Genomic DNA, 14,903 nt, shown 5'->3' on the forward strand with positions numbered 1-14,903 from the left:
AGCTGGGTGGTCGCTTTTTCTGCAGCGCTTTTTACCTCGTGCCGGTTTTTTCTCCTCCCACCGCGATGCACGCAGTCCCTCTGCAGCGCCTTTAAAGATCTCTTTTACGTTCCCCTTTCTCTTTTTCTTCTCTTTTTTCTCGCATGATCCAACCGTACGTAGTAGTTCGAGCCGCGAAGCAGATCCGAAGTCGGTCAAGCCGCCATATCGTCGAGTCACTTCTACTTGCCGGTTTAAAAGCGTTTCGGCGCGCGGTCCCGTCATCGCCGCGAGACGAACGCCAACACATCCATCAAAAGGTATCGCGGTCTCTGGCTGGTTGTACCAACGTCGACAAACCCGAACAATCTCGCCTCGAGCTGCTTTCGTGAAGATCTTTCGACTCGTGGCACAAGCGCTCAGAGAGAAGGAGTCTTTTACGATACGCTCCGTGGAAAGGACAAAGCCTTTGCCCCGGTAATTATGTGTCTGGCGTAATGCGGTTTAACGCGTTATTGCGGCTCCTAGATTTATGCATTTTCGTTGCCGAGCAGCTCCGTTCTCCGCTTTTAAATTAGTACCTACTCGTTTTATGAGCCAGGACCAACTGGCTTCCTGCTGTTCTTATAGAGCTTTTACTCGAAGTTTATGCGAATTTCTTCGCGCTTTGCACAGGATCTTACTCCAACAATGACACCACGATTGAGCATTAAGAAACCTTTCTTTCACGACGATTAATTTTCACGTGATTATATATTCAAAAATGTAAATGACACGATTAGTTTGATCAAATTCATGGAGATGCAGGATCGAAGAACGATCGATTTTTGTACTACAATGTGTCGGTACCTACAAATTGTTGACCGATGTAACAAAGAATCTGCTTCAAACGTTTTTATCTTGTCGAATGTCTCGTAAGGAGCAACAATTATCTTAAAACCAATGTTTACGACAGTCTCGTACAAATAACGCATCGATCTATGATACCTGTAGAATATTTTTTCGCTACTGCCGTCTGATTGATGCAACAGAATCATTAATAGGGATTCTCTGATACTTTTAGACAGTGTATATATCCTTTGCTGTTCGCGAGATGCTCAACGAGATAGAAACGTTTGAACTCGTACCAGTTCCTCTTTTATCTCTCTCAGCAAACAGCTCACCTACGTCGGTGTTCGTAAATCCTCGTACAATCTTCCACTTCTTACCATCCGGTTCAATCGATATTCAAAGTAAAAGAGAAACGAGAGACTTACCTCCGCGGGCGGTTTGCCAGCCACGCTGACGCACTCGATCACCAATTCCCGGTCCTCGGTCGTGATAAGAAAGTCGCCCTGAAGGATCTTTGGTTTCTGAGGCGGAACCAGCACGCTCAGCTTGGCGAATCTCGAGCGTAATGCTGGCTGGCCGTCGTTCGTGGGCGAGGCCTGGCATTGGTATGTGCCATCGTCCTCCAGTTCCACCGGATAAATATGTAACGAGAAATCACCTGGAACACAAAAACAGACACGATCTTTTTCAGTTGTTGTACATTACCATAGGGATCTGTTTCTAAATTCTTTGGAAATGTGAAAACGTTATGGTACGTTACTAACCCTAAGATTGTTAGAATAATACGAAAATAGTAAATCGTCATTTCTCATGGAAATTTTATAGATTTGCTGAATTTTTATAAAACATACGAGTAGAAGTTGATGAACATTTTTCTCGTTGTATTTTCTCACATTACATGTCATTTTGATTTCTTTGGTGCGTGTTTTCATATCATTATCGGTTTATCTAACGTTGAGAGAATTTTTGGGTAAAAGTATAAAGCAATTGAATGATTATAGTCTAGAAATTGTCGCACGCTACGTATCTCTTTTCACTATCCATACATTCTCTTTATCTGTATATTACAATCTCTTTCACTCACTTCGAATAAACTACGCAGGCATTTTCGAAACGTATTCAGCGACTGCAATATTTCGGTTTCGCTATACGTTCGCTTTTCATTCCGTAAATTCAAGCATACGCTTTTTCCACAGATTCATAATACTTGAAACTCAATGAAAGCTACGCCAGAGATAACCATCTAAGCTGATGCTCGCATTACGTCCCTACTTTGATGTATCTTTCGTTCATTTGCTTCGACTAAATCGTATCTCGTACAAATATAGAATCCGAAACAACTCTATCTCCCGAAATCTAAATTTAAATCCAATTCAAAATCCAACTTCTTCGGTCCACAAGTTCCGATCGAGCTGTCTGACCAGCACGTTCGGGCCGATGAATTTTTAGCCGGGCCAGGTGTCAGGCTACCAGCGGAATTCCAAAAGTTCGGGGGTGGACCGCGTGCAAATTGAACCAGCCGGAGATTTTCACTTTATACGCGGCCGGTATCGCAACATCGAGTACTAGGAACGAGAAACGGTGGAGGAGAGGAGGACCAGGGTGAGATGAGGTGACGGGAATGGGGGTGTGCTCGGATAGAAAACCATTTACCCCCGTTGATTGAAACTAACGGTTTACGAGCGTCTGCTCGATCGTATCGTGTCGGCCCGTACGTAGGAAATTTCTCCGACTGACGGTTTTATTTTGAAATCTCCACATATACGTGTAAGCTGTCAGAAACAACGCGGCGGCTGTGCAGTGCGCGAATCGACGCGAATTAGAACGGCCCGTTGCCGGCCGCGTCAGCAAAATTCCAATTTTTCTCTCTTCCGCAACCTTCTCCCCTTCCTCCTCCCCCTACTTCGTCCTCTTTCCTTCTCCACTTTCGTTCTGGTTCCATCCACTCGTTGATTTCTTCCTTTTCCCATCATTCCCTTCCGACGGTCCAGGTTCTCGATCGTTGAATCACGAGGATACACCACGAGACCGCAAGTGTTCGAACTTTTCCGCGAGAAAGTATCTTGGGCGCCGATTATCGCCGCCAGCAACAACCGATCGCGATCAAGTAAATTCGTCTGGCGCGTGATTTATTTGCACCGAGCATCCCCTTCCTCCCCCTCCTCGTCTCACTCCACTCTTGCCACTTCTATCAGCCACTATCCATCCATCCATCTATCCATCTAAACATCTATCATTCTGTCCCGCCCCCTCCTCTTATCCCTATTGCCGTGCCACAGCCTCGTCTCATCTATCCACCCAATTCCCTCTCGCGTTTCTTTCATTCCATTCATGCAACTTTCACGAGCCGCTTCTCTTCGTGGCATGCACGACGAAGCAATTGTGCTTCGGCTCGAACGAACGAATGAAACCGAAACGAACGAATGAACGGTACGTACAACCGGACGATCCCGATGGACGTGGATCCAGATGCGGAGATGGGGTTGACGTTCGGGAGGACAACGGGCTGCGGTGACGAGTGGGCCGCTACTAGTAAATGGAAAAATGGAATCGTCTCACTTGTACGCAGTGGCTGATCGTTCCAGCGATAAATCGCGCCCTTGCGGACCAAACTTTCGCTCTCGTTTTTCGGCTTTTGTCCATAGTCGTTCGTCTCTCGCTGATTTCAAGTGCTACGAGCTTCAAGATTTTTTCACCGATTTGTCTTTGTACTGTTCGACCGGTGCTTTCGTCTACCGAGATAGATCTACTAAGGTGATATCTAATAGCGATATTGGAATGAAGCAAGGGAAGGAATAAGGAGACAAGGGAAAAGAAAAAAAGGCGAAGGAAGCAGAAGAAGAAAGAATAGGAAAAGTGGGCATTTTTAGAACAGCGATCTGCACAGTGACGAAAAGTTTCTTTCGCTGAACTATCTTCGCGATCTTGTAATCGGACATTTGAAATTTTAAATGACTTGTTTAGAATAGAATCGTTATAGGGAAACAGAAGAATGGATGTTTATTATTTTGTACAAAAATAGAATTTTATAACAGATAAATCCACTTTATAAGTTCGGATATCCGCAGTTGTAAAGAGCTTACGTTTTCTCAGTCGCTACATCGCTTTAGCCATTCCTTTAATTCTTATCCTTTAACGCTATTTGTAAAATTATTAAAAACGCGATGAGATATCAAAGAAATAACACGGTTATATAAAACACGGTTCATTTTGTTCACACGTTTTTCTGCTTAAGCCAAACGATAGCATGAGTGATTTAGCTACGTCCCAGCTTATTCTCTTAATAGAAGCCACGTTTATCGTATTCGCCTAACCACTTACGCCACACTAATCCTGCAAACGGCATACCATTTGCGGGGCTATAGACCTGTTTTAACAGTGCATAAAGAGTTGTTTGAAAGTGGATCAACCGGGGCCGCGAGGTTTCTCGCACGAAACGCAAATATTCATAGGGTCTGCATGGGCTTACTAGCCAACGAGGCAATAAACATCGCATCTGCGTTCCTTTTATGCACGGCGCAGAGCTGAAAACACCACGAGATGCGTATTAGCGTGCCATTGGGAACGAAAAAGGATTTCAGCTGCGGAGTCTGACTGTTCCGCTGCAATATCACGGAAGATTGAACGGAAAACGTTTCGCGTTGACGATAAAGGCGCGCGTTATCGTATAGCAGACTAGACGCCGTGAGGAACAGATAGAATTTTCATTCTCATTTGTTATTGCATTCTATTCGTTTATTTGTTTGTTCTGTGTACGCTATCACGATCAAGCAATAGCATCGATCGAATGTACAATATAGTAAGTACAATATGCATTTCTTACGTCTAGTATCAATGTAGATATTTGTTCGTAAGTATCAAGGCGTTTACAGAAAAGGATATTAGGAAAATAATACAACTTTTAAGAATTATTATTTAGGAGGCTCGATATTTATATACGGGTTCTTCTTATTTATACATGTATATGTATATACGTAATTTTCCTCTTGTTTATTTATATTAATTCATTACTCTATACAATTCCGACACTCGTGTTATTAATTCTTTCTCTATCTGTTCTTCCGTAAACTTTTTCAACAAGATTTAGATTAGGATATTGCAAGGACCGACACGTATGATTCTTAATTTACCATATTCTTCCTGCTATTGCAACAGACAGTCTTCACAAACTTTCGCATCGCTAATTGTACGAGTGCAAAACGAAATACGAAATACCAATGTAAAATATGGATGCAAAATAAATTAGAACGTGTGAATCGGTAACTAACTGAATCGATGAACTCGCTGTGGATAGTTTCAGAAGAAACTAAAATCTTTTCCGTACATTTTCAAACCAGTATATCTTCTGTCTTGAAATACGCAGATATGGTAAGAAGCAAAGTTATAAATCATTGCACTGTATCATCGAATGAGACAGTACGAAAATATGAAACAAATAGATACGAATCTATAAGTGCAGCAAGGTAGAAAGGTTCTCCTAGCGAGAATTCGTCATGACGCTATCGTTTTGTGCGTTCTTTTGCATTTACACGGCGCCCCTGTCTAGCGGAACACAAAAATATCTCCTAGCCTTTCTAGCTCGCGAATGCAGCTCGAAGGGATTCCGTTGCATTATGAGGGACAATAATTAGCGCTCCTCTGGAGCTCATTTAGCCAACTTTTGGTAACTTCGGTGGAAGCAGCTCGGCGCGACGTCTCCTTGCAGCCCTGCTTTGGTAATTGCTCGTGCGCTCACGGAGGTGCTCGCGTTTCTCGCAAACGACGACGACGACACCGACGACGAGGGCCAATGACTCGAAGAACCAGCTGGAACTTCCCGACGAACATAACTTTCGCGTAAACAAAGCTGGCGGTCACTGGCACGATCGGAAGTCTCGCTAAAAGTCCGCGAGGAATTTCTCGAAACATGCAACGTCGTTCTCGTTAACTAAAGAGAGTCGACGGAAGAAAGGAAAAGAAAGAAAGACAACCACGAGTATCGTTACATGTCAATTTGCAGTGAAATTTTCAACTTTTCTCAACAGTTATTTCTCCACCGATATTACACCACCTTTTTATTTTAATTTAATTGATATTTAAGAACTAAAGTGCGCGTGCATTTCAACTATCCAGAATTTATGAAAATACTAAATTTATGAAAATAAATGAATTTGTAAACACAGTAAAATAAAATAAATGTAACAAGTGTAACAAAATAAAATCTACCGATCGAATCCGACCCATATAATATTTTTAACAGCGGAATCGCACTTTTGCGTTATTGGAAACATAAATGCGACGAATCACCCAGGAATTGTAACAACGTCGCTATCGTTCGTCTGCGCCAGATCTTAAAGTCAGCGAATGGCTTGCAGCAGAAGCTGAACGTATTCACGAAAAGTACGGTATTCATATAGCTCGACATAGAACGGACAACAAGCAATTCAGGTCAGAAATCCTTGCTCTCTGAGATACAATTCCAGAAATTTCCGACCACGTGTTTGGACAAAGGTGGACAAAGCGAGGAAGGAAGGCGAGGATGAGGCAAAACGGATGAGCGGAAAGCGAGAGACGCAACCCTTTACGAGGAGAAGGCACTAGAAGAGCTTTAACGACTAACTGGATGCGGCGAAACAATGCATCACTAACAATTAGTTAGTGCGGGCGCAGTCGGTGATATTACAAACGGCCATAATTAATTTTAATTATACGGAACAGGTAACGAGCACTCCACTACAGACAACTATGATTAATTGCGTATAGTCAAGCTGGAAGGCATAGATCGTTGCCTGAATCCGCTGAAACGTTCCTACGTTATACGTTTAGGTTAACCCACGCGTCTTAATAGTTCACTCGTCTTGCTGTCACCGATGTTTTCCAAGCTTATTCCTCAGTTTTATAGACGACATCCATTATCAGATAGAAGCTAGTATTACGGTGAAAGCTAAACGCGGCCGGTTAATCGATTGTCACGCTCATAAGCGACTTTAAATAGCAATTTTATACGAGGGACATTAAGCTCGTGAGCCTTTCAACGTTCCGACATTTCGATATAACTACGCTTCAATTACTATCGAGGTTTAGAGGAAATCGAGAAAATTAACTCATCCGAGGAATTACAAAGCTTAGTCGGTTACAGGAAAGGAATCCATCCACGGTTGGCTTAGAATTACTCAATTGGTTCGAGCTCTCTTGTTCAAGGAACCAATCGCGGACGATTCCCTCCCCTTCGATCTCAACGAGGAACGATTTCAGCTCGAGATCGCTTAAAACGCGAAGACCGCTTTAAAAACGAACCGAAAAACGACCGGACACTATTCTCCTATCTCTTCGGGTCACGTTTCTTCCTTGAAAAGACTTTGAGCTTGGTTCGCACGAACCAAGAACGAACGGAGAAAATTTCCAGCGAGATTCTTCGTAGTTCCAAGGCAGAAGATATAGGCCAAGGTCGCTTTTATACGACAGGAAACGAAGGACGTGTATGCGGGGAGCCGCAATATCCGGAAATTTCGTATTCAAAATCGGACGATTTTTCCGGCCAGATTTCGATGGCGCCGGTCCAATAATCGGAGGACGAAAAATTTAAATAAACGTCGAAAATGGCCGGGTTTGCATAGCTCGCATTTTCTCCGAAATGGACAACGCGGATACGCGCGTGTATACATAGGTTGTGTACATATATATATATATATATATATATATATATAGATTACTAATCCGTGCACCGTTTTATACATATAGGAAAACGAATAATCCAGATTTGCCGCGGCGGTATGTCAATCAGCGTAGCTATTACCATCATTATTATTTCGGTTAATTGGATCGCAATTTTCCGTTACAATCGCATACACCAGGAATTATATGGTATTATCGTTTTGAATCTCGCCACACTGAGAGAAACCGCGACACAGTCGTGCCGCGGCCTCCGTCTGCCCATTTCTCGCCTTTTTTCTTTTTCCCCTGCTGCTTCTTTTTTTCCACCTTTTTTCGCACTTTTTTTGTCGTTTGGTATAATTACACCGTCAGCGAAATCACGTGCGTTCCATTAAAAAGAAATGGAACAAATGGAACCATTAAAAAGAAAAAAGAAAAAAAGCAACATGCCCGCCTCGAATACTCGAGAAAATAACGAAAGAACCAATGGAAACGTTTCGATGATTTTTTCGTTACTCGATAATGAAACGTACACACGTCAGGAGCAGACAGGGTTACGATAGTGCTACACGACTACCATTAAAGGGAAACTGTAGCATAGCGTGTTTACTTAACGCCCCGTAAAGTGGCCCGTTTCTTCGCGGCACCTTCCGCGATCGGCAATTAGCCGTTATGAAATGCTAATATTCTCGCGGCTATATCGCGATATCGTGTTACTCGAGGTGAACTAAGCGGTTGAGTCGATCGAACCGGCGCGATATCCATTAAACGGTGTCGACATGTTCACTGCCGGAGGTATTAAGTCCTTGCCCTGATGTGCTGGGTTGCTTTTATCGTAGATGAAATCGTACAGAAACGTCGAATCATCATCATCGTGTGTGTATGTGTGTGTGTGACATCCGTTCTCTCGCCGATCGAGGCGATCCTAGCCGAATCACCGACATCACGATGTGTAATCACGAATCTCTTGGCACAGACCCACTAATCCTTTAATCAGGAACGTAGCTCTGGTTCGCCTGGCATAATCATCGACCGTTTGGTGCCGCAACTGGGCAAACAACGTCTATACTAACGGCACGCCAGGGCTACGCATAGCATTTATTGCTACGGTAAATCAAACGGATCTCGATAATGCACAGTTGACCTTACCTATAAGGGGCAGGCTAGCGTCGTAAATTTCGAAACGGCCGTGATAATTTCTTAGCTTCGACCTATCGTCGAATCGATACCTTGATTTTCCTCGCTTCCTCCCTTTCGTAGGAAAAGAACCTACGACTCACGGCTTGCCGATTTGATATCGCGTGAAATGCTGGAACGAATCAGTGCCAAATGAGAAATCGATCACCGCTAATTTCCTCGGTTAACGATCGTATCGTGATTCGACCAAGAGAAATTAAAAGGCAATCGTTTCTCCAACTGTTTAATCGACTACGTTATTCAGGCGTCACCGAAAATTTTCAAGCTGGAGCGAAAATTTGCGACACGCTAGAACGAACGAGGCACAATGATTAGAGAAGCTTTTCTAACGAGAATAAATCAACGAACCGTTGATAACGCATCACGACAGGTGTATAGCTTGTTTCATTAGCCAGTTTACCGATTTACATCACCAAGATTTTCCTGCGCTCCTCTTTATGGCCGGGAACGAGAAACACATTCAAGTTTTTCTCGCACGAGAGCCAAAGGCTCGTGCGAGTTGTTCGTGAACTTTAAATGGAATTTGAAATTAATGAATCATTAATCCGAATAAGTTTCACTCGAGTATAAGCGTTAAAAGTTTCGGAGATATAACCCTCATAATCTTCATTCTAAGTGGAAAGTGTACTCCCTAGTATAATGTGCGACTCTTCATATACACAGTTTCTTTATGCTCTGCCGCATTAACTCTCTGCCGACGATGTTGGGTCAATTTCGAACCTTATTCTTTTGCGTTGTATTCGTCGAAAGTACGTATTCGTTGGTGGTATTTCAGAGCGTGAGCCGGTACTTGGCATTACAATCGATTGGTCTCGCTTACTCTCGCTATTTCCACTGACTCTCCTTGTCATACAACGAGCGATAAGAAAACGGCACATTTGATCGGTGGCACGCAAGCGAGCAAACAACTGAGAAACACTGTATTTCGCAGCTCGTATCTATCGAACCAGCAACGGGGAAACGTGTAAGTATCCTTGTTAGTATGTTGCTACATCGTTTTCTGTTTTTTCTCAAATATTTACTTTCTGCGCTGTTCTAACTTTCTGCAGTTTCCTGTCCTGTTGCTTTACTATACTCAAAGGTTCCTTGTTCGACAAGCCACAGTTACAATAGTACACACTTGACGTGAAAATTCGCGAGAATTCGAGAAGAGGCTCACTGTTTTCTAAATTTCCTTTATGGAATTTATTTCAAGGAAAAATGCATGATTAATGACACGGTGATGTCGCGTACATTTTTATCGAATATTTTAGTAATATCGTATATGTGTTTTATAAATTTATGACGCATATTTGGTTTCAATTAAATCATGCATCTGTACATCATAAATACGCATTGCTTTTTCCATCCAAATATTGATTAACAACACTTCTCGAATAGGGAAAATAGTTATTGAAAAATGTAATTTACACTGTCAAGATAAAAATTGGATGGAAAACAAAGCTTTATTTTGAAACGCAAAGATATCAGTTTCAAACGTGTATCGAAATAGCGACCTGACTGCCGGTTTTTCACGCGCATGCCGAATTTCTCGTCCATTCGCAACCGTTAAAGTAAGTACAAACAATAGATCGTACGTTTTGTTGCGCTTCTACGAAACATTTTTCGTACGGATCCTCTTGAAAACAATTCCGAAAGTATATTACGCGGATTAATATATTTTGAATGAGGCGCGTAAATTTTCCATCAACTTCGTTCGAAGTTTTTTATTTTATATACAGTACAAAATTCTCTGCTGTACGGAACGATGCTCTACGAAATATTCATGTCGACATCGCGCTTCTGCGCGTTACAAGCGTTACTCGAAACGGTTTTTAAATAATGCATGCATTAGTATCAGCCAGGTATATTCCTTCTTAGCTTGGCGAGGCAAATGCGTCTGACAATGAACGATCCGTCTGCTTTTTCCGCTTCTGACTCACGGCCTAACCGTCGATCGCGTATTTTCTCATGTAACTTTCAATGCATGCATTATTTCTTCTATTCTGATCGATGTAAGCTTGCAAAAAGATGCAAAAACCGTCTCGGTTATTCTACTCGCTATTCTTTTGAACTTTCCTTTGCATTTTCTAAGACGTTCCATACGATGTACTTGAATTTCTGAACTATCAAAAATTCGAACGATTAAATTCAAATTTTCCAAATTTCAAATTCAAAATAGAGAAAAGAAAGATAAAATAGAACGATCATATTTTAAAATATTATAGAAGAAAAATGGGATTCGAATTAGGCTTTTACTAATTATTTATTGATAGATGGCCAATGAATTCTACCTCTTATCGATTATTTTAAACTTCGATGGAGCTACATTTCCAGCTATATGCGGAAGTATACATATATGTATGTCGTAATCCTCTATTCATTCGTGATCTATTTATCGCAATGAAATTTTGGTAAGTATAAATGGAGAATTTCTGTTATATGAAATCTAAAATTTTAGATTAATCGGACTCCCATTACACTCACTCCAGTATACATAGATAATTTATTCATTGATGGATTCAAATAAATAGAGTTATGTTTCTCGAAAGTTTTAAGACGTTTTTATAAAAGTTCAAGTATTTCGTGTAAATTATATAACAAAATATATATGTAACAGATAAATGTGATCGTAGTACAAATACGTAAATTCTGATGAAGATATAAAGATAAGTCATAACGTTCGACTTCGACATTGTCAATTCTATATCAAGAAGCAATTGAAATTTTACTCTTTTTAAGTTTTCTATTAATTCTTTAAATATCTTACAATTTATATGACCGAATTTCCAATAGCTCGTAATAAAATATCTAATACCTACTATCTAAGAGACGTTACATTATCTCAAAAGCTGTGACAAAAATCCTCCTGCATATCAAAGCAACGTTTTATGCATGAAAAGCGAGTACACACGGCTAGGCAATAATTCGACAAGGAAATTGGTAACAGTTAGGCCTACAAACGGCATTTAAGCAAACGAGTGACCACTGTGCCGGACGAGCCAGTCGTGACATTAATCGCGTCTGTAAATTTCAGGAAAGCACGGTCCGCATAGGTTTCTGTACTTGGAACGCAACTAGGTGTATGCGCGAGCACATCGCCAGGAGTACAGGTTAGTAGCTGGTCGACGACATGAAAACATTGGCCCCGCCTGCTCGACACGATCCTACTACCATCGTTGATCATCGAACCCTGAAAATCGAGAATTGGAAACGGTGCAGCAGGAGCCAGCGATTAGGGGTTTCCCTCGGCTTTGCTCCATTTCTTCCGGTAACTTCTCGGCGTAAATGTTAGATAAAGACATCCGGTCCTCCTTCGAGGTTAAACGTTCCCCCGGAACGTCGATCCACGGAGATGGTTTTTTAATCCCGTCCAAGAATGGCGAGGGGATAACTTACTCGAGAGTAATGGAAATTCAGATAGTGCTGCATCGGATTTCGAGACGTTTAATGGAACATCCATGGATCGCTTTGTGCAACTCGTGATCACTCGTGGGATCACGAGAAGATGACGAGGAATTTTTTATAGGAAAATCATCAAACCTCGTGACAGTCACTGTGAGACAGAAAGTTTATATAGAGCCACGTTTTGGGATAACAATTTCGACGATTAATTCCTTTTATTGTCTTTGGATTAATTACAATTGATTGTTGCGAACAATTATAGGCAATTTAAGTTGACGCGAAACAGAGTAATTTACACGATGAAACCTATTATGTAATTCTAATGATTATGTCTGATGGTTAGTCTATGGGTTTTTCTGTACTGTCTGAAAGCTGAGTGATTAACGATAAGGGGTTCGAATGATTCGTTAAGCGTGCGGTATATGGGTTGCTAAATTTCGAAATTTCTTCTTTCACCGCGGACATCTTTGAGTCACAATGAATTCTTTTATTGGTAACGTATTTCAGATTGGAATTTTTGAAGGATTTCGATACTACGATGCCTGACTGTGTCCATAACAGAAGAGTGATGAACTTTTTTTCTCTCAGCGTAAATGAAATAATATTTAGAATGTTTCTATCAGAGCGAGGCTTACGGAGAATATGACGAGTTTTGACACGTGGTTCTAACGAGGATATGGAAGCAGAGGAGCAGAGAGGGAAACCGATACTCAGAAAATTATGCGTATTACTAATCCATGCCTTCCATCTCAGTCACATTTATAATGCTTCATTTGAACATAAAGCTGTATAAATTTTCAATGTTTCATAATCCGTGTTTTCATATTGCGTATTACGTACTTTTATTCCAATTACCTCACTACCACTAAACAGAGATTCAGGTATCATATTTACGGGATTTGTTAATAAATTTTTAAACAGTTTCACTCTCAATTTTAAATTGTGAATTGAAAGATAAATTAGATAATTGATTCGTGTTATTGTACAGAAATGAACGATTCGCATTCCCTAGTGTACAAAATACGAAGACCAGCGTCGAGAGGTTAAATTACCTTTCCATCGATATCTCTTAAAACCATTCGTTTTTCCAGTAACCACAATTTGTTCGTATTTAAATGCCACCGTAACGAATTCTTCGCCAGACGAACAATTCATAGAATGTTCGATCGCGAATGTGACACGTGTTGGCTGCCGGCAATTATACCAGCCGCTTGTAGCAGATACCTATCGGGTGTCCAAATATTGTTGCCACCAGCAAACACGTGCCATATTCGGGAGCGTGCGATATTAATCAGATATCGCACGGACGCGCGCTACGCTACTGGAATATTGCCGACCGCGGTGTATCTAATAACGGATGCCTTCTGAAGATCAGGCTTCGTCGTTGTTGGACATTGTCCACAGATTTATGGCGGACGTGATAACGGATAATTAGAGCAGTCGTAGGTCGTAGCGATACCGATCTGTTACGGTTATCGCTACTGATTTAGGTGCCAGAATTCACACAGACTTATACACCAGTCCCGGTATATAAAAATGCACCATCGTCGCTGCAGGCCGAATGACTTTTAGACATTAGCATATGCATAGGGAGACGCTAGATTTCAGCGATATCTCGCGGTTGAAATGGCCGTGAAATCAAGAGGAACTTTAGTGGCTTCAATATGAAGAGAGCATGATAACCGTCCGACATCCGGTCTCGCTTTATCACGGCAAATCTGCGATTACGGAACCGCGCAACCTATTATTCGCGGAACCAATTGTTACCGGTCGCAATTTCTTGTTTTTCGGCTCCGTACTTCCTCACACTGGCATTTTTCCAGGAGAGATAGCACGATTAATCGGGCCGCGTTCGCGCGGTACTCCTCTCCCGCCTCTTCATCGTTCCGTTGAAATCTCGAAAACGAGACAGTCTTATCCGCTGCTGTTTTCCCCTCTTACGTTTCATTGCCGACACTGCTCATAAAATTGCGTTGAAACGCTTAAATGGAGCTTTTGTTTCGCCCGCCACGCTCTACCCCTCGGCCACCCCACCGACGAAGTAACGAAATTTTTTTTCAGTCTGGCTACCGCAAGGTTTAAAACCGAGTTTACTGTGAAATCGTGGTATAAAATATTCTCCAGCGTAGCGTCGGATTTTCCAAGAATAAACAACATTGGTAGGTGTTACGAGGAATTGGATATGTATCGGCCAAGTCGTTAACGAATATAGCGGATAGAGGTAGAGAGAGGAAAAAATGCGAAGCGATTCGAGGAAGGTACTACTCGGTGGTGATTCAATGAAAGGTTGAGGGTTCTTTTAACGCGAGCTGCGTGAAATTCAATGTACATGTTGAAGACAATTTTTAAATATTAGTATAAAAGCGAAGTATCTTTATACGCATTACTTTGGCCGTGTTAAAAGAGATGATATTCTTTTATACCGAATATTCGCCATTTTACGAAAGCTTGTTTTCCTCGAAAAATCAATAATGGAGATTAGTAGTAGTAATTAGGTTTATTTGATTCCTTGCAGTTTCAAAATGGGGAGTTTACATTTGTTACTGGAGTAAGTGTGTGTATGGGGAGAAGGGAGATCTAATTCCAAGAGTTTAATTCTGTTTCTTCCTTTCCTTCGAATTATCCTTACTTAATTCTCCTTTTTTCCAGCACTAAACGCATCCATTCCGCTACTTTTTCCTCTCTCTTTAGTATTTCTGTTACTGTTAACTTCCTTTCGGCTCTTTACATTCAGGCAGCATATGTTCCAGTGACTCTCTTGCCCATTCACGTAGTCTGCAGATTGTAATCTTCTTCCAATACGTATTTTCCCTTTCTTCGATCCTGTATCTGAACCTAGCAATCATGTTTTGGTCTGTGCCTTTGTTATATTGGGAGTT

The 14,903-nt window shown here is 41.6% G+C and overlaps 1 protein-coding gene across 2 annotated transcripts in view; it reads right to left on the minus strand.

Annotated features, from left to right (window-relative positions):
• The window catches only part of LOC132908365 (irregular chiasm C-roughest protein-like), a 157,766-nt gene that overhangs the window by 33,286 nt on the left and 109,577 nt on the right, over window positions 1–14,903 (minus strand). For both annotated transcript variants that reach the window (XM_060962344.1, XM_060962343.1), the window contains exon 3: window positions 1,236–1,468. In XM_060962344.1, coding sequence (XP_060818327.1) covers window positions 1,236–1,468 — 233 coding nt within the window. The remainder of the gene's footprint in view (window positions 1–1,235; window positions 1,469–14,903) is intronic.

Source organism: Bombus pascuorum, chromosome 6 (genome assembly GCF_905332965.1).
Source record: "Bombus pascuorum chromosome 6, iyBomPasc1.1, whole genome shotgun sequence".
Classification (NCBI taxonomy): Eukaryota; Metazoa; Arthropoda; class Insecta; order Hymenoptera; family Apidae; genus Bombus; species Bombus pascuorum.